Source organism: Macaca fascicularis, chromosome 12, assembly GCF_037993035.2.
Source record: "Macaca fascicularis isolate 582-1 chromosome 12, T2T-MFA8v1.1".
Taxonomy (NCBI): Eukaryota; Metazoa; Chordata; class Mammalia; order Primates; family Cercopithecidae; genus Macaca; species Macaca fascicularis.
The window spans coordinates 132278476-132300935 of NC_088386.1; the positions used below are offsets into that span (position 1 = coordinate 132278476).

The 22460-nt window shown below is 43.1% G+C and overlaps 1 protein-coding gene across 8 annotated transcripts in view; it reads right to left on the reverse strand.

The window, feature by feature from the left end:
* Nucleotides 1–22460, reverse strand: part of DRC11 (dynein regulatory complex subunit 11) — a 165968-nt gene that overhangs the window by 39620 nt on the left and 103888 nt on the right. For 4 of the 8 annotated variants that reach the window (XM_045367968.3, XM_045367967.3, XM_005574709.5 and 1 more), the window contains 5 exons: nt 20210–20316; nt 19947–20039; nt 15046–15113; nt 12097–12179; nt 3214–3321 (listed from right to left, as the gene is read on the reverse strand). In XM_045367968.3, the coding sequence (XP_045223903.2) occupies nt 3214–3321; nt 12097–12179; nt 15046–15113; nt 19947–20039; nt 20210–20316 (459 nt within the window). Of the gene's footprint in view, nt 1–201; nt 2268–3213; nt 3322–9488; nt 9626–12096; nt 12180–15045; nt 15114–19946; nt 20040–20209; nt 20317–22460 lie in introns of those variants that run through there. The other 4 variants (XM_074010560.1, XM_074010558.1, XM_045367966.3 and 1 more) reach the window with 4 other exon arrangements.

The window sequence follows — 22460 nt, forward strand, 5'->3', positions numbered from 1 at the left end:
ACTGCATCATGTGACCCCACTTCCTGCAACAGTGATAAAGGTGTCGAAAGCATTTCAAACCAGAGACACGCCTCCATCCCAGCCGGCTCCGTGACACTTTTAATTTGTATGTCAGGGCTCGTGGTGGAGCCATAGGGTCTCTTCTTCTCCCCCTCTCCACATCAGTATTTCCCCTAAAATCATAATTTTTAAAGAGCATTCCTGCAATAGCTTACCTTTGGCTGTTTTTTTTTTTTTTTTTTTTTTTTTTTTGAGTGCTTTCTCTGCTTGTCAGCAGCAGCATTAAATTCTCTGCAAGCTTGGGAAGAGGAATGTGGAGACACAGACGATAAGGTTGACTAAGTGTTTATTTCCTTGCAACCCTCTTGTCTACCATTTAGTGATTCTTGTGAGATAAAGGGAAGACGGAGATCCAGGCAGCAGTAGCCTGAACTTCTTTCTCCTGCCCTGGTTTCTAGCTGTCAGGAGCGGCAGAGTTAACCTGACACTTGGTAATAACGTGACTTGGATGATTAGAGTCATTCGGAGGTTCATGCCCTGTGTTCTCCACCACTGTCAATTTCCTTAGTGCCCAGAAGGGGCCTCGGGTGTGGGTCTTCTCCACTGCAGAGAACACAAGCAGAGCAGGTACTGGGCACAAAGCAACTGAAAAGTGAATGGGATTAAATTCTGGAAAGTGCTGCGATCAAATCATTTATTATCATGTTAGTTTGCGTTCTGTCACTTAATGGGCTCTTTTTGATAATCTATAAATGCCAATAAAATGATTATGCTTTTCTTTTTTCTTGTATATTGAAAAGATACAGAAACTTTAAGTGATGATTAGACATGTCATTCTTATGGTTACCTACCATTCTCCACATAAACTCAGAAAATGGTTTTGAGCAAATTCTCTTCCAAATGTAATTCAATGAGTGTGCTTTTTTTGTGGTTAGTAGGGGCTGCGGCAATCTAACGGGATAAAGGAGAGGCTGTTTTCCACAACAGGAGAGAGATGCCATTCATGTGCCCTGCATTGGACACCTGGGTATCAAAGGCTGCTCTGTGCTGGCCCTGGTTGGGAGCTAGGGCGGGGCCCGTGGGAGTGGGGGCTGTGGCAGGGAGTGACACAAATGTGGAAAAGACTCTGGATTTGCTGTGGACAGTTCAGGCCAGGGGCGGAGCTGAACCTGAGTTGCCATAATGAGAACGGGAGGCAAGCGGTGTGAAGGTCCAGGAGAGCCACAGGGAGCTCAGAGAAGAAACTGCTCCCCGCGGGGAACTCTGGCTGGACTTCCAGGAGGAGGGGGCACCTGGGCTGGCCTCTGAGGAACGGGCAGAACGGTAGCATGCAGTGAGGGGGTGTGTGGGCAGGCTTCACGTGGGGTCGGGAAGCCAGGCTGGCACAGGGAGGGGTGAGGAGCCAGCGGTTAGGGGCCCTGAAAGGTGGTGTGGGACGGAGGTGCCAGGGGTGCTGGCTGAAGCCGGGGGGCCGGGAGAGGTTTCTGGGAGCGGGGGAGGGAGGAGAGAACAGTGCTGAGGACAGAGTCTTGGGTTGGGAGGGGGTGGCAGGAGGCAGAGGAGCAGGGGCGGGTGAGTGGGCCTGGGAGAGTGTGTGGCAGTGACACAGGCAGTGGCCTTCCAGAGAAAGGAGGTGGTCACCAAGGTCACCCAGAGACATGAAAAGGGTGGTCCCAGGGAGGCCTCTTCAACTGGGGCCTGGCTGACCTCAGGGAGGGCAAAGGTGGGCAGAGGGCCCAGGAGCTGGCAGGACACACATGTGCCAGTGTCCACAGCTCTTCCTGCCCCTCTTGTAGAGCTACCAAGAGACACAGTATGGTTCCAGTTTTCGCACTTGAGCCCTGTTCAACTTTCCGAGGATTAAGAGATAACAAGGAGGCCAGTGTTCTGTGTCCTCAACCCAGTTTAGCCCCTTCCTAGCCCTGTGACTCCAAGGAAGTGCCTCTGCATCTTGGAACTGCTTATGAATCAGTAAAAGCTGGACCACATCCACCTGGAGGCGTCTGGCAGGCGATGAAACAGCGGCCATGGTTTCTGCTCTGGGAGCTCGCCTCCTCCCTTCGTTCTCCATCATCTCTGTGTGGCAGCAATACCTCCAGGAGGGTGGCTGGATGCTGACCAGATACTTCCTGGGCTTCCTCTTCTCTACCAACGTGGTTTCAGAGTCTAAGACCCAGCCCTAGGCTGCAGCCGGTGACTCCTGGCCAGGTATGTAAGCGGCCACGAGATGTTCTCAAGGTCCTCTGCTGAGTGGCCGGGTTTTTAGTCTGGGCAGTGGCCACCATTTAAAAAAAAAAAAAATATATATATATATACACACACACACACACATATATATATATTAATCGCAAATTCCATTTATAGTAGTAAATTCCATTTACTACTTCTGACATTAATTTAGAAGAGGAATTAACTATTTCTTGCCAATAGGCTTAAGTTCTGAAGTCAAAGTGGAACACTAAGGGTTTGAACTACCCCCATCTCATTGTAAAGCAAATTAAACACACAGAATGTGACTTCTATTTGAGAGTTGTTGTCAGAACTGAAACTCCTGGCTGCAGTTGCCGTCCCTGCCCCAGGTGATTCAGGTCATACACATATCAAAGCCATTAAAAAAAAAAAAAGAGAAAAAAGCGAACGTGAGCCGCAGATATCTGTGTTACGGAGAGCCCATCTTTCCTGCATCACTTGCACACCACAGAGCTCTAGTGTGTCTGTCTGAAAAAAGTCACAATTGAACCTCATTTAGCAGTGAGAGTAGACTTCGGTGAAAACTGGCAGGGCCTTAAAGGTGATCCTTTAGATCCATGAAATACACTTGCACTGACTCCTGAAAGGCTGCCTCTGTTTAGGACCTAGTAGTAGGAGCCTGTGGGTAAAAGGCAAGTGGTAGCCCTAGCCCGTTCTCTAATTCGATTAATCGTAATTGCAGGTACTTGCTTTGCCTGTTGTCTCCCCAGCTCACTGCCCGTGTGTCCTTCAGCCCAGCACTGCTAAGCAGGCACACACAGAGCGTGTAGAGGCGCTCTCCCTGGGAGTCCTCTGTGTGCTCGTGGGCACACTGTCAAAATGAAACTGTGCCCACTCAGAGTTCTCAGAAGGAAAAGTCAAGCTGCAGTGTGCTTTTGCTGACAAACAGGAACACACCGTCCAAACTAGCAAGTGGTGCAAGCTGCTTTGGAAAAGGCACATCCGCGCACGCCGGGTCTTTACCTAATGGCCAGATTCCGTACAACGTGATGAGCTGTCTGACATCCAGGAGGGAGGGCATGGGTTCTATGGATACCTGGCGAAGAGTAGTCCCCAGGTAGCTGTACTCACCTGGAGAGAAAAGAAACAGAGGAAAAACAAATGGAAAACAGCACTGGTCTGAGCTGCATAATTTTGGTCTGCAAAAACGATCAGAGAATACAAATTTAATATTTCAGAGCAAACAGAATCCTATTAGGAGAGTCATTATGAAGAACACCTCTTTTCTCAGACAAAGGTTTGAAGAAAAACTATCCAGGCAAGAAAGCCCTGCTCTACTAGCTAGAGTAAACTGGGAATTATGTTGACTATTATATTAACCTCCTAATACTTCCTAAAACAACATTTGAATATTGAGTTACGTGAAATGGGGCAAAGTGCTAAAAAGGAGGACACACAAAAAAGGCTGAAATAGAGGGGGCTTTGCTTTATTTACATTCCAAGAGATTAGGTATAACATTTGTGCAAACTTTAAAAATAAGTTATTTAAGATCAAATTCTACAAAAAATGTAGAATTTGTATTGGAGCAGTGTAAATCTGAGTGTAAAATGCAGTCATTTGAAAGGAAGGGTATGAGTCTAATTTAGGATAAATAGAAACATCTCCTTTTGAGGGTAATATTCATTTACATTTTTATATTTTTAAGAGATTACCAAAGGAATAATATAGAAATAAATCTTTACAGGTTTAATTAGAAGATATCAAAGGGCTTAATTGTAACTAGTCATAAATCTGAAGTGTTATTTTCTAACTAATTTAGATAAGGTCACCAAGAAAATTAGTTTGGCTGTCTCCATTTGTCATGAGGACGGACCTTTATAGGTTCATATGATTCTCTCTTGATTTGTATCTGAATCTGGAGTAAAAATATTCAATGAATGAATCATCGTGTCTGGATTTTTTTCCCCGATGCTTTCTTTCTATAGCAAGTCCTGGTCCTGCAGAGCTTCGGATGCTACACGTGTACGGCAAGTACAATATGCACATTGATGTGTGTAGGAAACACCGAAAATATCCCAAGCTTTTAAGCATTTTCAAATGCTAAGGAAATCAGAGTTAAAATTCAGACAGTGACTGCTGTTTTGTTGTGGGGTGGGGGGCAGCCTTTCAGAGCCTCCACATAAAAAAAGTCCTTGGCAAGGACAATGGGTATTGGTTGGGAGAATGAGCAATAATGAAAGCATCTATTACAGCTTCAGATACCACACTTTTTAATGAGCAGGTAATAAACAGAAGAGTGGTTAATTTAGCCTCCACTAGAACAGAAAGAGATCCTGTAACAACCGTTAAATCCAGCGCTCATTGCCAGTAAACATGACATTAAAGGTGACAGGAAAGTGACCCCAATTTTCCTGCTTATCTAAACCCGTATTAATCTCCAGACGCACCATATTTTCTAGAACCTAACAGATTTTGTTTAAACAAATTATATTCAGTTGAATTAGTGGGTGTTGGTTCTAACAGAGGCAAGGACACAAGTAGCCTGGGCTGCCTGCCAAGTTCTGAGACTCGCACTGAAAGCACGTTCCTGTGTCTGCAGTAGCCCCGCGTACAAGCCATGCCCCTTCCCATCCATGCATTCGGAGCTTGGAGAGTTCAGGATTCCCTGCACAGACATCAGATCTTCCACAGGGGAGGGAAGAAGAAAGTGGCAGATGAAAAGGCGTTTGGGATAGAGGGCATGAAAATGCCAGGAAACCCAGAACAAGGGGCAGAAAACCAAACAGGGGCTGCATGACAGGTGGAATCGAATCCCCTTGCAATTCTATGTGGAAGTCCTAATCCCCAGCATCTCAGAACACGACCTTATTTGGAAATAGGGTTGTTGCAGATAGATTTCATTAAGATGAGGTCATTAGAGTGGACCCTAAATCCAACAGGACTGGTGTCCTTATAAAAAAGGAGAAATGTGGACACAGAGACAGACATGCACAGAGGCAGAGCACCACGTGAAGAAAAAAGCAGAGAGGGAGGTGATGGTTTTACACCAAGAATCACCAAAGATCGCCGACCACACGCCAGCTGGGAGCAGCTGAACGCCGTGCAGGTGCAGCCTGGGGTGCTCCATCCAGCAACTCGCTTAATGTTTACAGCGATTTAGTGAGGCATTCGCTGTAATGACCTCATCCCATAGTAGTGGAAACTGAGGCACAGAAAGAGTAAGGAAAGGCCTGGCATCCTGGAGGGAGGCAGCCTCAGAAGGATGAGAGGAAGGAGAGATTCCTTGAGCCTGGGAGGAGAGACTGGTCAGTGGCCCCTGAGCAGCGGGCATCCAGCCCCTAGGCCCTGGAGGTCTGGGGGGCCTTCATGGGCACCACCCCCAGAATATCTCTGCAGCCTGGTGCTACCTGGGAACTGGGGCCTTGACGATATCTAGGGGCAGGGGTGGGGACTGGCAAGAAGGACTGAGTTTAAATCACCTTGTTAGTATAGGGGTTGTGAAGCCAAATTAAGGTGATTTAAAGAAAATAAGGAAATTGCTATTTCTCGCACACCTGAGATTGTGGCAGGTGCTTGCTGCTGGGCACAGGGCCAGTTTTGGAGCAGGGTGGCCATGCAAGGGTGCGGCAAGCAGTGGGTTGGGTGGTGGGGGTGGGCTGTGGGAGCTGAGGGCTGGGCCTGGAGGAAGGGGTCCTCCCGAGCTCTGCAATGCAGGCTTGGCATCCTCTGGGTCCGTTCCTCCCCTTCAGTCTCCCGTAGCTCTCATCTGCTGTGATTCTAATGACTGTTGGGAGTTCAGTGGTGTTGAGGAAAGAGTGGGATTACAAATCTCAAGACTATAAAAAGCAACTCTGTGTCCAGCGGCTGAGCATGGAGGATCTGTGTAGCGCATTCCTGGCCTGGTGGAGACATCCATCTGGGAAACCACGTTCTGTGTCTGGGGATCCCTGCTCCTGCCCCACCTGGATGAAGGGCTAGGGAGGAACAGCCCACATCTACCCTCTCTCCTTCTCTAGAAGCAGGAAGAAATAAAGGGCTCTGAGCACTGAGGCTTTGTAGCACAGACCTCTGGAGCAACGGAATGGGCAACAGAGGAACCCTCTGGGCCATGCCTCTGTTGTCAAGGTGTTAAAAAGGAAACAAGATAATAAATTCGAAACCAGGGAACCCAAGGGTGAGTGAGGGTGCCTGGGTCCTCATCTTGTTAATTCTCTTCTTAGACAAGATGATGAGGCATGACTTAGCTGGGTGCTGAGAGCAGTATGCTTTCCAGAGGCAGGGGGCCATTCCCTAGCTCCCCAAGTTTACGAGATCAGGAAGAAGCTCCCAGCTGTGCAAGAGCCCAGTCCCCCTAAGGCAGAAAGTCTGCAATGCCATGTTGGCAGCGCACACCGCTGTTAGGCACCGTACTCTCTCTCCTGAAGCCCTCACTTTCTATTGGTTTTATGGGTACATGGAGGATGCTCACTACCAATCCTCGTGCCAAGGTCTCTCGTGCCATTTTTGATTGTCAGTAGGTCATTCTTAGCAGATTCTTCAGGAAGGGCTCAGGGGGAAAATTGCTGAGTTCTTGCATGTTTATCAGTTTGTGTCCTATGTACTTGAAAATAAACCTGACTGGGTACAAAATCCTAGAATCCTGCTTCCTTTCCTGGAGCATCTTATATATGCTATTCCATTTACTTCTGGTGTAAAGCATGGCTGTGGAAAAGTCTGACGATAATCTAATGTTCTTTCCTTTCCAAGTCCTGTGATCTCTTTTACATAGATGCCCAAAGGTACTTTCAATAGACTGTCTTCTTGATCAATCTGAGTCAATATTCTCAGATAGACAGTGTGGTCTTTCATTATGTGGTTTTAATGTTTTTTTAAACATTTAAACCCTTTTCCTGTTTGCCCTGAGAAGACTCACCAGAGATGCTTTTCGGCTGCAGCATTTGCCCCAAGAAAACTTTGCCACGAAGCATCTCGTTTTTATTATTATTTTCGCATAGCTCTAGTATATTGACTTCAGAAACAAAAGACATCATTCTATTTATAGCATTCTGTTTTCAGTAGTGGTGTTTCCATTTAGAAAATATAGTAATTCTTGATTGCTGAAAATATCAAATCCTAAGAAACGTAGCATTCCTATGTATGATCTTGGCATTGTTTTCCAATGGTTGTTGGCTGAAGATTCATTTGATGAATCTGATTTTCTCCGAAATAGACAATCCTGATGATTCAGATGATTCTGATATTAGTTCTGTTTAGAAATAACTCCAAGAACAGTTTCTACATTTTATTTTCACGTTGAAAATTAGTCAGATTTGCTTCAGCCTTAAACAGCACGTTCACATAAAGTTAAATGAGCATTACCAGCGAGCTGCGCTTTCTTTTTCTAAACAGGAAAAGGCCTAAAAGAAATTTTCATGAATTAAAATTATATATATTTATAAAATTGCAATTTGAGACAAGGCCCTGCTCTTTCACCCAGGCTGGAGTGCAGTGGTGTGATCTTGACTCACTGCAACCTCGAATTCCTAGGCTCAAGCGCTCTTCCTGCCTCAGCCTGCTAAGTAGCTGGGACTACAGGTGCGTGCCACCATGCCCAGCTAGTTTTTATTTGTTATTTTTTTGTAGAAAAAGGGTCTTGCTATATTGCTAGGCTGATCTCAAACACCTGGTCTCAAGAGATCCTCCTGCCTCAGCCTCCCAGAGTGCTGAGATTACAGGTGGGAGCCACTGTGGCCAGCCGAAATTCTTTATATTTTTTCTATTCCTTTGCTTTGATTTTCTTCTTTAGGGACTCATATTATCTGTGTATGTTGGATTTTCTTTGTCTGTCATCAATATTTGATATGCTCTTTTGAATTCTTTTAATATCCTTCATTTCTAATTTTGCTTTAAAAAATTTGTCTTTTTGCCTTTTATTTCTAAAGCATTATTTATTATTTTTATTTGCTCTTGTATTCATTATAATTTGTTTTTTTCTATAACGTTTTCCCCTTTATTTATATTTATTGAGATTTCTCACCTCATTTCTGGGTTTTACTTATTCTATTTTATGCTGTTCTCACACGTCTTCTATAATTTTTAAATGTATATTAACTTTTTTTTTTTTTGAGATGGAGTCCTGCTCTGACCCCTAGGCTGGAGTACACTGGCACAACCTTGGCTCACTGCAACCTCCCTGGCTTCAAGCGATTCTCCTGCCTCAACATCCCAAGTAGCTGGGATTACAGGTGTGTGCCATCACACCTGGCTAATTTTTGTAATTTTTGTAGAGACGGTGTTCCTCCATGTTGGCCAGGCTGGTCTGGAACTCCTGACCTTAAATGATCCGCCCACCTCAGTCTACCAAAGTGCTGGGATTACAGGCATGAACCACCGCACCCAGTCTCTGAATGTATATTGTTTTGCAATAGTAGGTTTCAGTATAGACCTGCTTTGTGGAGATGTCGTTTTGGGATGTTAATGTTTTCTTATTCTTTTTTTCTTATGATAATTTTGCATGGGCTTTGACCTTGAGCTTTTCCATTGCTCAAATTTGTATGAGTGAATAGTCCAACACTTTTAGAAGGAAGTGTGGCGCAGGATAGCTCTTCCAGTTTCACAGAGCTCCCTCCTCTGTCATCTTTATAGATGCTAAAAATGTGGTGGCTTGCTTTCTGAGACGTTCTGGCTCTGGTCCCCTTCCCTAATTTCTTCTGGGTCTTCTCTATGTTTCATCTTTACTTTTCCCATCCTGTTCAATTTTGATTTCACTCCCAAGAGTTTCTTCGTAGTATGGGCCCTGTGGAGGAAGGCACTGGGGTGAGTCACTGTCCCAGCCCCTTCACACTTTCTTATTCGGGTCCTTTGCACTCATCTGCTATGGAGATGGGCAAAACCCCTCCTAGTTTCAGCTTTGATTCTTACCTGGCCCACTGCACATTACCTGGCCCATTGCTCTCTGGTTATTTTGGGGTCTCCTATTCTCAGGTCCTTTGGTGTCCCTAAAGTTTGTACTCTGGGGCTCAATGAGGAAAATTTGTCATTTAGTTGTGGTGCAAGTGTTGCCTGGGGGGTTTTGGTCTTGTTTTCTAGTTCCTCTATTTTACGATGTGGGGATTTAGGAAGATACACTGCCATCTTTCAGGCTAAGGACCTTAACTGGGAAAAAATGAAAATATGGACAAGGTCAAAGTGTGCCAGATTTTGGTGGATATTTGACTACTTTGGTTAGATTGAGTCATTTTCACTTAGAGTCTGTATGAATTTGTTCTTGAATTGCTATAAAGAAATACTCAAGACTGGGTAATTTATAATTAAAAGAGGTTTAATTGGCTCATGGTTCCGCAGGGTATACAGGAAGCATGATGCTGGCATCTGCTCAGCTTCCGGGGAGGCCTCAGGAAACTTACAATCATGACACAAGGCAAAGAGGGAGCAAGATGTCTCACATGGTGGGAACTACAGCAAGAGAGAGAAAAGGGGGAGGTGCTACATACTTTTATTTTTATTTTTATTTTTATTATTGTTTTTTGAGATGGTGTTTCTTTCGCTCTTGTTGCCTAGGCTGGAGTGCAATGGCGTGATCTCGGCTCACCGCAACCTCCACCTCCCAGGTTCAAGCGATTCTCCTTCCTCAGGCTCCCGAGTAGCTGGGATTACAGACGAGTGCCACTACTCCTGGCTAATTTTTTTTTTTTTTTTTTTTTAGTAGAGATGAGGTTTCTCCATGTTGGTCAGGCTGGTCTCAAACTCCTGACCTCAGGTGATCCGCCCGCCTCGGCCTCCCAAAGTGCTGGATTACAGGCGTAAGCCACTGTGTCCAGATTGCTACACACTTTTAAATGACCAGATCTTGTGAGAACTCACTACCGCGAAGAAAGTATCAAGGAGGATGGTGCTAAACCGTTCATGAGAAACTGTCCCCATGATCCACTCCCCTCCCACAAGGCCCTGTCTCCAACACTGGGGATTATAATTCTACATGAGGTTTGGTGGGCACACAGATCTAAACCATATCAGAGTCACTCTTAAATGGCTGACTCCATCCACTTTGATCTTAGGCATCTTAAAGATGCTTCCTGAAAATTGACAGATCATTGAAAAAGTTCAGAAGGGATAAGAAACTAATAATTAGTTGAGAAGTCAGTCCACACATAGGTAATGGGAATCTACCATGTGCCAGGCATTGTACTAGGCACTAGGATCTTTTGTTCACAAATCCAAACCATAAATAAGAGAAGGTTCTGTTAAAAATAGCCATTTAAAAATATCAACAGAATTAACAAAACAGAATCAAGGCACAGGAGAAAATTCTCCAGCACCTGAAGAAGAAACACAGAAAGTAAAATAAATAGAAACCCAAAACATATCTCAATATATATTCTGGCAAAATTCTTATGCTATTAGGAAATGTGAGTGCTCCTTCAAGTCCTCAAGAAGGAAACAAGGCTGTCTTGAAAAGGGATTAAAATAACCATCCTTTGATCAAAGGAGAATGCCAGCCTTCTTGCTCTCACAGACCAAAATTGGGTCAATGTAAATATCAGGATGGATAATGATAGGCATAGATAATACATTGAATAAAAAAAGAATCCATGTGTCTACACTGATAACACAATTTTAAAAGATTACACACTTCCTTACAGAAGAATGATATCTATTCAATGTAGAAGGAATGATAGAAAGAGAAAAATCTCCACTTTACAACTGCTACAGCAATAACTGATGCAGATAAAAATCGTCAGTGGGTGCTAAAACGCTTGCCTGAAAGGATGCTGGGAACAGAATCTCCACAGCCTCAAAATATCACCCCTTGGATTCACTGTTCATTAATTATAAAGGCAAAGATGATGCTTTACAGTGGAGAAATAGAGGGAACAGTGCCTAAGCCACAAGATTAAACTTAACATCATCACCGATGGGACAAAGTGGCATTAGGTGCCCCCAGTGGGAAACACTGACAGGGACACACCATCGTTTTCCTCTCAAATGTTTACCCTGAATCAAATAATGAGGAAACCATGACGCACATTCAATTGAGGGACAGTCTGTGAACAGCTCAGACTCTTCAAAAATGCCAGTGTTGTGAAAGATGGAGGAAGGCTGGGAAACTGTTCCAGAAGGAAGGAATTATGGGAGATGGAAGAGACACAACAATCACTCGCACCATCCTTGGCTGGATTTTGGATGCAGAAAGACAAGTATGTATACAGGACATTATCAGGACAATTGGGAAAGCTGAAAGTTCACTGTATATTAGGTAACAGTATTGCATTATTGTTTGATTTTCTGAGTGATTTTCCTTCTGTGGTTATGTAGGAGAATGTTGTCATCCATTGGGGTAATTTCTTCATAAAAGTAAAACTAATAACTGCATTAGGGTGGTACAGTTATGAGGAATTTTAAGATTTAAGTGTGTTTTCAGGTCATCATCGTGTTTTTTAAAAATTCAGAGAAAACCATTAGGTGAGGCTGTGATAACAAATGTCCCCACCACATTCCTCCCCAATATTTGTGTCTCTATTGGAAGGTATCTTTTGGAAATAATTCCTCCAGTAAAGAGTGTGTTGTGGAAGCCTTAGGTGCTGCCCCAGGTGCATTTTTTACATGTGAAATCATAAACAATTCCCCATCTCCTTAAATCAGATTATGCCAGAAAGAATGCATCGAGGAACCTTGCTAGTAGGTTAAAAACCTGCTTCTATTACATTAGGGGAGAGAGCTGCAACCATTTTATTAAGAGAATCTGTTAGTTCACAGCATCCTCTTAGGTTATTTGAATCAATTCAATCCAACATTTACCAGGAGCCACCATGGGCCAGGTTTTGGCTTGAACAAAAATGTAAGTAAAACATATTTCTGGCTGCTGGGATTTCAAAACACAAGAGGTGACACGTGACACACACATGCATTATTCTTTGCGTACTCACCAATGTAATCAGAGAGGTTGACTTTCAGAGCCTGGATCAGTAATCCTTCTTCCACCAGTTCCTTATACAGAGACTCGATGGTCCTGGGGAGAAAGCAGAGTGTCTGTTCCAGAGTCACACACACAGAAATCAGCAGTATTTCTGTTAATGATCACATATGTGGAGAACCTAAACCAGATCTATTTCCAAGTACATTTGTTCATATGCAAATAAAAGGAGTTTTGAAGTGTTTCTACAATTTGGGGATAAATTAGGCTTTTAAAAACAATACTTTCACTCATCCATGTGTGTATCTGATGTTTCCCATTAATAAGAATGATATCTTTGGGCGTCTGGGACCAGCTATAACTCCTGCAGTCTGCCCTTCCATCAGTCTTCATGATGGCACAAATATGAATTAGAAATTACCCAATAATAGTAACGCAATGGACCTATAATTATATATTCGGCTAGCATCTGCAAGCTGTAGTACGTCATTAATCCTTTGTGAAATTTATGTTTCCTTTTAACCCAATTGCACAATTGTTTGAAAGAAACATCTACAAAGAACAAAGGATGAGACTGAAGATAATTCTTACATGGAAGATAAAACGTCTAAAGCTATGAGCGTGATGATTTTTTAGGAGGGTGTTATACTTTATGGAGTGTTTACAGATGTCAAAACCACTTCTCTAAAAGGACCTTGGGCATATAGCCAGCACACTGGTAATTTATACTAATTGAGAAAAAAATGGACATAGTATCTATCCCACGTAACGGATGAAACTCCCAGTGATACGTGCTGGGTTTGGCTTGCATAAATTAGATAGGCTAAATTCCAATATTATTCAGTATAATCCTTTGAGATGTTTTGTCTTTTCCTCTTCTTTATTCTTCCATCCCACTCTGGTCTTTCTCTAAGTTGAGAACTGTAAATACAACTTTATTTAGACAGTTCTTCTGACTGTCCTGTGACCCAAGTTAGTGTGATTAAAAGATACCCGAGAATATCAGCTAGATTCAAGCCAGATACTATTAGGGGAAATGCTAATCCAATGACCCCAGTCTTTGGATGACTGGAGTTGTATTCCACCAAACATGTTTAAAGTAGTATGCCCTCTGCTGAAAGTTAACAAACATTTAATTTAGCGGAATTTGGGATAGCAATATTTGACCCATAGATATCAAGAAGGTATCAACTGCAGTGTTTTAACTTGAATACTTATTTAACATAAACACTTAACACAGGTATAAAATATTAACATAAATTTGAAGAAGATTCTCTAACATAATCAGAACAAACGATATTAAGAAAGTCCGAGGCCAGGCGTGGTGGCTCACACCTGTAATCTTAGCACTTTGGGAGGCTGGGGGAGCCGATCATTTGAAGTCAGGAGTTTGAGACCAGCCTGGCCAACATGGTGAAACCCCGTCTCTACTAAAAATACAAAAAAATTAGCTGGGCCTGGTGGTGGGCAACTGTAATCCCAGCTACTCAGGAGGCTGAGGCAGGAGAATCACTTGAACACCAGAGGCGGAGGTTGCAGTGAGCTGAGATGGCACAACTGCACTCCAGCCTAGGCAACAGAGTGAGACTCCATCTCAAAAAAAAAAAAAAAAAAAAAAGCTAGTAGAAGACACCATGGCATTGTGTGTGAGCATGGGCTGCACCTTCCTCAAGGGATGGGACTCTGAGGCCCCTCTGCCCCCCAAATCTGCCCCAGGAGGTGCCAGTGTTTGCACATGGACAGATGTGTGTCTCCCCAGGAACAGGGGCACCTGACACTCAAAACACTTGACCAGCTGCCTCTTAGGCAGCCGCCAGCCACAGCTTCTCGACCTGGAACTGCTTCTCAAACAGTGGAGACTTGAGTGGAGAAACCCGCAGCCCTCTCCCTCTATGGATGTCCTGTGAGAGCCATTTCTCTAGAGAGCAGAAACCCACACTCCCTGTGACTATGTTTCCAGGGGCTGCTTGCCAGGGCCACGGCAGTGTTCTGGCCTCCCTGGAGGCTACAGATGCCCGGTGCCCCTCTGGGTGCTCTGGCCTCCTCTTCCCCCTCAGAGAGCTCTAGGCAGGGCTTTCTCTCTCACAGAGCTTCTCTCGAACAGTTTGGGGAGAGTAACGCTGGGACGCAGGGAGAAGCAGGAACCCCCAAACAGGGTAGCGACAGGACCAAGGGGAGGGAACCCCCAAACAGAAGAGTGACAGGACCAAGGGAGAGGGGAGGGAACCCCCAAACAGGGGAGCGACAGGACCAAGGGAGAGGGGAGGGAACGCCCAAACAGAAGAGTGACATGACCAAGGGAGGGGAAGGAACCCCCAACAGGGGAGCGACAGGTGTTGACCCATTAATAAGACCCATGGGAAGAAAAATACACATTCAAAATTATTTCCCACATTATTTATTAGGGATTTTAATTAAATTCCTTGATAATATTTGAAAACCTAGGTAGTATTTATTTTCAGTGTTAAAGCACTTTCAGGCCACTTCAAGTTAAAAATGAACACTGAATTCATTCGTCCTGCACTGAAGCTGGGCCCATGAAGCTCTGAGAAAGGACACAGCCCTTCCTGAGACTGGGCCTCACTGCTCTCATTCCTTCTGCGGCAGGAGCAAGGGCCCCAGCAGAGGCGCTTGGACAGATTCCTGCCCTGTGGGTACTCAGAGTCTCCATATTTCCTCAAAAGCTTCACCAGGCTGTTATTTCTTAAACACAAAATTTAAACAACACCCCTTCCATGAATTTTAAAACTTAAAAAAAAGTTATGAAGTCAGAAGTCATGGGGGTCCAGGTTTGCCTTCTGGGCCACCCAGGCATCTTTCCACTCTGGGATTTGTAGGGACAGGACTGTGGAGGATGAAGAGGGCGTGGCACCACACAGGGGGTGCCCTTGGGGTTTCCTGTGCTCTTCTCTGGGGCACCCTCTTCTCACATGCGTCACAACACAACGAGTCCATTCCTCACCTGTCCGCTGTCAGATCTTTATCCTTCTTTGTCTTTTTCTCTTTCTTTTTGCCTTTCTTTCCTTTCTTCTTTGGAAAAAAAGGAAATAACCAACAATTTAGTCAAAACAGGCAAGCAAATAAGTCCTAGAAATTAGCTAAGCACGTTGTTTTCTGGGGGTGGTGGGAGGTGGAAAGTTAACTGTGGCGGCGTGAACATGGACCGCAGTGTTTTCATGGACGCAGGGACTGTCCTGGAAGATCCCATCCCAAGTTGCTTATGTAGGTGTGTCCTTGTGTGGATAGACGTGAGATCCCCACTGTGGAATTTACACGGGGCCAAATTCCAAAGAGGGAAGAGCATTCTGGCTTTCTGGGCTCTGGCTTGGTGTCCCACAAAGGATGAAAATGCTGTGTGCACACACAGAGTCAAGCTGTGTTCACCTTTGGTGCCTGATATAAGCTTGTGTTTCCCCAAAATTCATGAGTTGAAACCTACCCCCAAGGTAGGTATTAAGAGATGGGGCCTTTGGGAGACAATTAGGTCACGAGGGTTCCACTCTCATGGAGAGGTCTGAGGGAGCTTGTTCACCCCTTCCACTATGTGAAGACACAGCTAGAAGGAACCATCTTTGAAGTGGATAATGAGGCCTTACCAGACACAAAATCACTAGACATCAAATCCACTGGTGTCTTGATCTTGGACTTCCCAGCTCCCAGAACTATGAGCTATTAATTTCTGTTGTTTATAAATTACTCAGCCTAAGAACGTTGTTATAGCAGTTCGAACAGACTAAGGCAGTACCCAATCACCTTTCTCTGTTAGCATCTAGCCCCAAATCTGGAGCCCTCAGGGCCAGGCAACAGTCTACCTCTAGTTCCCAAGGGGCTTTGCATTCAGGAACTTGTGATGGCCTAGAGGGACATGCTCCAAATGTGCTTATTTCATGTGCTTATTTGCCATCTGTACATCCTCTTCAGTGTAATGTCTCTTTATGTCTTTCACTCGTTCTCTAATTGGGTTGCTTGTCTTTTGAGTTTTGAGAGTTCTTTATATGTTTATATGTTTGAGAGGTCTATATATGTCAGTATATGAATACTAGATCTTTGTCAGATATGTGGTTTGCAAATATTTCCTCCCAGTCTGTAGCTTGTCTTTTTATCCTCTTAACAGGGTCTTTCACAGAGCAATCATTTTTAGTTTTGATGAAGTCCAATACTTCCTTTTTAAAATTGTGTTTTGGATGCTAATTCTAAGAACTCTTTGTCTAGGCTTAGGTCCCCAAAGTCTTCTCTTTTTGTTTTTGTAAAAGTTAAGTCTGTGACCCATTTTGAATTCATTTTTATATAATGTGTGAGACTTAGGTTGAGGTTCATTTCTTTTTGCTTATAGATGTCCAGTTACTCTGGCACTACTTATTCAAAAGTTATCTTTCCTCCTTTGAATTGCTTTTGCAATTTTAGAATAAACTTGTCTATGTCTACAAATTATATTTCTGGTATTTTGATAGAATTGCATTAATCCTATCCTATAAAAATATCCTAATGGACATTTTTACTATGTTGAGTCTTCCAATTCATGAATATGGTATGTCTGTTTATTCAGATCTGCTTTGATTTCTTTCACTGGCATTGTGCAGTTTTAACATACAAGTCGTATACCTGTTTTGTTAGATTTACACATATGTATTTCATTTTTTGAGTGATTTAAAAGCACATTCCATTTTAACTTTTGTGTCTATGTATTCATTGACGATAGATAGAAATACAATTGATTTCTCCATGCTTATCTTATATCCTGCACCCTTGCTGATATAAGTTGATTTGGAGTTGGTAGATTCCTTGGGATTTTCCACAAGAAAATAATGTCATCTGCAAACAAAACCTTTTAATTGTATAGCAGTTTTAGATTTACAGAAAAATTACAAAAGTAGTACAGAAAGGTCCTGTATCTCTCTCACATAATTTTCCATATTAACATTTTACATCACTATGGGACATTTGTCACAACTAAGAAACCAACATTGGCACAATATTATCAACAAAAACTCAAAGTTTATTAGGTTTCCACTAATTCTTCCCTAATGTCCTTTTGCTTTCCAGGATCCCAGGAAGGTTTTGGAGTACTGATTTAATTTCTTTGTTATTGATTTGTTGAGGCTATTTCTTCTAGATTTGGTCTTGTAGGTTGTATATTTCTAAGAATGTATCCATTTCTTCTAGGTTGTCCAACTTATTAGCATCTAATTATTCATAATAGTCTCTTATGATCTTTTTTGTTTCTTTGACATTGGTTGTAATTTCCTCTGTTCTATTTCTGAATTTACTTAAATCTCATCTCTTTTTTCTTAGTCTAGCATAGAGTTTGTCAATTTTTAAAATCCTTTCAGAAAACCAACTCTTAGTTTTATCATTTTTTCCTACTATCGATTCTCTATTTCATGGATTTCTGCTCTAATCTTTGCTATTTCCCTTCTTGTGCTAGCTTTGGGTTTAATATTCCCCTCTTGTTCTAGTTCCTTGAGGTATGTTGGTTATTTGAGATCGTTCTTTTTTAATGTAGGCATTTATGGTGAAAAACTTCCCTCTTAGTATTGCCTTTGCTACATCCTATAATTTTTGGTTGTTGTGCTTTCATTTTTGTTTCAATATACTTTCTAATATCCCTTCAAATTTTTTTCTTTGACCCAATGGTTGTTTGAGAGTGTGTGGTTTAATTTCTGCGTATTTGTGAATTTTTCTGTATTATTTTTGTTATTGTTTTCTAGTTTCATTTCATCACAGTTGTAAGTTACCTGGAATGTTTTTAATATTCTTATACTTATTAAGATTTGTTTTGTGACTTAGCATGTAATACATCCTGGAGAATGTTCTATGTATACTAGAGAAGAATGTGTGCTCTGGTGCTGCTGGGTAGAATAACTGTTAGGACTATTTGGTTCTAGTACTATTCAAGTCTGCTGTTTTCTTATTGATTTTCTGTCTGGATGATATATTCATTACTGAGAATGGGATAGTGAGGTCTCCTACTATTATTGTATTGCTGTCTATTTCTCCCTTCAGATATGTTAATATTTGCTTCACATATTTAGGTGCTTTGATTAAAGGTGTATATTTATTTATACTTGCTATATCTTCCTATTGAATTGACCCTTTTATCATTAGTTAATGATCTTTTTGGTCTCTTGTGACAGTTTTTGATTTGAAGTCTATTTTGTCTGATATAAGTATAGCCATTTCTTCTCTCTTTTGCTTATTAATTGCATGAGATATCTTTTTTCCATCCCTTCACTTTCAGCCTATGTGTCCCTAAATCTAAAGTAAATTACATGTATATAGCATATAGTTGAATTTTTAAAATCAGTTCAGTGACTCTATATCTTATGATTGGTGAGTTTAATCTATATACATCTGAAGTAATTTTTGAAAGGAAGGGCTTACTTTTGCCATTTTGTTATTTCTATTTTGAGGTTCTTTTGTTTCTCTCTCAAGTTACAAGTTGCTTTGTAACTGAATGATGTTTTGTAGTGCTACATTTTGATTCTTTTCTGGTTCTGGGGTCCAAAGACAGGCCCAACACTGATTTTTGTGGATGGACCCGCAAAACTAAAGAAGCACAATGGTTGCAGTAAATGACTTGCTATTACATTCGCTATCACAAAAGTGGAGAGAGCTGCCACAGAAGCAAGGCTCACCCAGGGTTTGTGGGAGGCTCACGGTTCTGGGGTCCAAAGACAGGCCCAATACTGATTTTTGTGGATGGACCTGGTGTCAGGGTTTGTGGGAGGCCCATGGTACTGGGGTCCACAGGCCTGGTGCTGAGCTCCATGGCAAAGTCAGATGTTCACTTCTCTGTCCCTTTCTTCCAAGATAGAACTCATGGGTCTAGGAAATCTCTCTTGGCACTAGGATGTGTGGGCTTTGGGGTGACATGGGTAAAGTGAAACTTTCATTCTTACTCTTTTCAATGCATCTTTTTTGTTATGATTCTGTGCTCCACCCGGGTGTGCAGCCTCTCACCTGAATCCCAGAGCTCTTGTGAAGGTACTTTCATCTATGGATGGTTATTAAATTGGTGTTTTCAGCTTACAGTGAAGGATCTTCAGAACACCAATTCAGCTGCCTTCAGGGTTAAACCATAATATCAATACAAAATGGATCAAGAGCCAGTCATCCTGAAAAGACCACATGGCCCCTGATCTAGCAAAAGTAATCACAAATGCAGCTGAATGTGTGGAAATCTCTAAGAGAAAATGTGTGAATCACAGGAAAAGTGGCTCAGTCATGGAACGTGGAGAAAGCTGCCATACAAGCAAAGGCTGCCTGTGCTCACGCCAGCACTGACAGGGAGGAGAACTCTCCGCTCTCTACTCTGGGTATCTGGCCCCAATGACAGGGCTGTCTCTGGAATGAAGGTAGAAGTAGGGGGCAAACTAAAAGAACTTAAAATACTCTGATCTAACTAGCTACTCTAAACCACTGTGAGATGGATTGGTGGCAACTTAACACTTCAATTCATCCAATTCCTTTCCCTATGATTCCCCCACTCACAAAATCCTACTCATTACCATTGGCCTCCCTTATAGCTCTATGTACAGGAACAGATGGGAGACCATTTGGGGAATATGCTTTGGCTCTTTTGATAGTTCTCTTTCTATCAGTGGGGCTTGGGTAATATGAATCTGCAACCGACCAGGGCTTGGGAGATGTTACTCTCAGATGGTTGGGTTTATCCTATTTATGAATCCGCAGGCCCAAAGGTTAAATGGTGGACCAATTAAATTTACCAAAGGCAGGCATGTTTCCCCGTGAGGTGTCCTGGCAACAGGCAGCCCTCCTGGACATGCCACAGAATGGCAGGGGCTGCTTTTCATGACTGAATCGGCTCCACCTCACCCCTCTGCAGGGTCCTTCCCCACTCACCTTCTTCTTCTTTCCTACTTTTGCTGGATGCTCCCTTTCTCTGTCCACAGCTAGCTTTAAGTTTTTTAGTTCCTGTCTCATCAACTCATCAACCTAGGAGAATACAAAACAATACGTTTAAGTCACTTTGCATGTCTTGTGTTTTGTTTGTGAAGTTTAAAAATCCCTTAAATTATGGGGTAGGTCATTAATAGGAAATTGTAAAGAAGCAGAATGGTTGAAGTAAATGATCTGCTATTACTACACCATAAACATAGCTGTACCTGTACCCTGATCTCTGACTCTAATTCTTTCCGTTTCTCCTCTTTGATCAGTTCTGGATCAAAGTCCTGAGAGAAATTCCAAGACTCATCTTTATTCATCCAGATCTCTATACTCCAGAAGAAAAAGAAAAAAATTTAAAAAGATGTAGGTTAGTGAAAACAGTTATTGCAATATAAACATAAGCCTAACTTCATATGCTATTGCATAGGATAAAAGTTTGAGTAAAATAAGCTAGACAGATGACATTCACATATGTGCTTGTAAATACACCAAAAAAAAGAAAAAAAACTGCTGATGTAAAAAAATTTTTTTTTTTTTGAGACGGAGTCTTGCTCTGTCCCCCAGGCTGGAGTGCAGTGGCGCGATCTCGGCTCACTGCAAGCTCTGCCTCCTGGGTTCATGCCATTCTCCTGCCTCAGTCTCCCGAGTAGCTGGGACTACAGGTGTCGCCACCACGCCCCGTTAATTTTTTTTGTATTTTTAGTAGAGATGGGGTTTCACCGTGTTCGCCAGGATGGTCTCGATCTCCTGACCTCATGATCCACCCGCCTCGGCCTCCCAAAGTGCTGGGATTACAGGTGTCAGCCACCGCGCCCGGCCTTGTTTTACTCAATATTTTTTAGGAGTGATACAATTGTATTCTACTGTATTATTATAATCATGTAAAAACAATATGTTAATGGTGGGATTATACAATCATAGGTGACCCTTTTTATAATGTTTTATCTCACTTTTTTTTCTTCAAATGATTCACTAAAATACAAAATATTTTGTTGCCTGTTGAACCCTCCAGGAATTATCTCTTGCCTCCTATTATAAAACAGACAACATTAAACACACAAGTACCCAGTATTTCTCCCTAATTCAACAGCTAAATTTCCTAATTACTTTTTGGATGTTTTTGAAATCACACATATTTAACATTTCCCTTTTGCCTCCTCCTGGTGGTTAGGAGGGTGGACCTAGAGAAACATGACCCTAGACAAAATAAGAATAATTTCCCATCACTAAAATAAATGGAAATAGAGCTCCTTTCTCAGAAGGGAGGTTCCAAACGTATGCTGAGGTGTGGGACAGCTGGAGCCTCGACGTGGGACTTGGAAGAGGTCTTCCGTGGGAAGCCAACACTTGTCATTTGGGGAAGGAGACGTCTTTCTGGAATCTATGTCGAGAACGTAAAGGAAATTTGCTGGAATTGGTGAAGCTGACAACCGCCAACCAGTCTGGCCACTTCACTGGGACCTGCCTTTAGGGCTGTGATGACCTTTAACCTGGGAAGGTAGCTGAGGACTCGGGGCACAGACAGAGGCTCCCAACCTTTGAGGGACGAGGGCTGCCCCTTGTGAAGACGGCAGAGGCTGCAGGCCTCCGAGGCAAGGCAGGTGGGGTGGTGAATGAATGAAGGAGGCTTCTCAGCATGGCCTCCCTGACAAGCATGGCATGACCCGCTGACTGAGAAGGGAGAGGGTGGCACTCTAACTCTACATTGGGAGGAAAGTCATAGTCACAGACAAAAGAACAAATCTGGCTGCTAGAGATCCAGAGCCATCAAACGTGAAGACCTAGCATAGAGAAGCTTCCCCAGAGAATCATGTGGGTAAACAAATGGGAAGGAGAGGTTGAGTCTCTGAACAAACCACAGAGGGACCAGGAACTGGCAAAAGGGATGAACAAGGAAAGGGGTAGGGATGAGATGCTGTGAGACCCAGGAAAACCTAGACTCTCAGGAGAAGTGGAGAGAGACTGGGGAGATTCTGATGCAAACTCAGAACTGGCAAATAGGCAGGACAATTGTCCCGAGGTTTTTGGCCACCTGCCACCTGCCCGGGGCAGCACAGCTTGGTGCAAGGGCCACTGTTTGTGGCCAGGTGGAACCCCTGCCCTACCACCTACCAGTTGGTGACCTTAGCAGGGGACAGCCTTTGCTGAGCCCATTCCCCTTTCTGAGAAATGAAAATAACCCCTTCCTCACGCCGATATGGTGATGGTAAATGGAATAAAATGAAGTTATATGAATAATTAATTTTTAATAAATATTTATATATAAATAAATAGATACAGTTCCAGTTTAGCCCCAAATAGTTGCTGCCATCCCCCAGGAAGCAGAGCATCTCACAGGGTCTTAGCCTACCTCATTGACACTCTCTACTTCCTGGAGGGAGAGGATCACACAGGACAGCAGCTACACCAGAAACAGCTATGCCCCAAAGCAGGTGCGTGCCAGCAAAGAGCAATTGGGGCCCTGGGGCC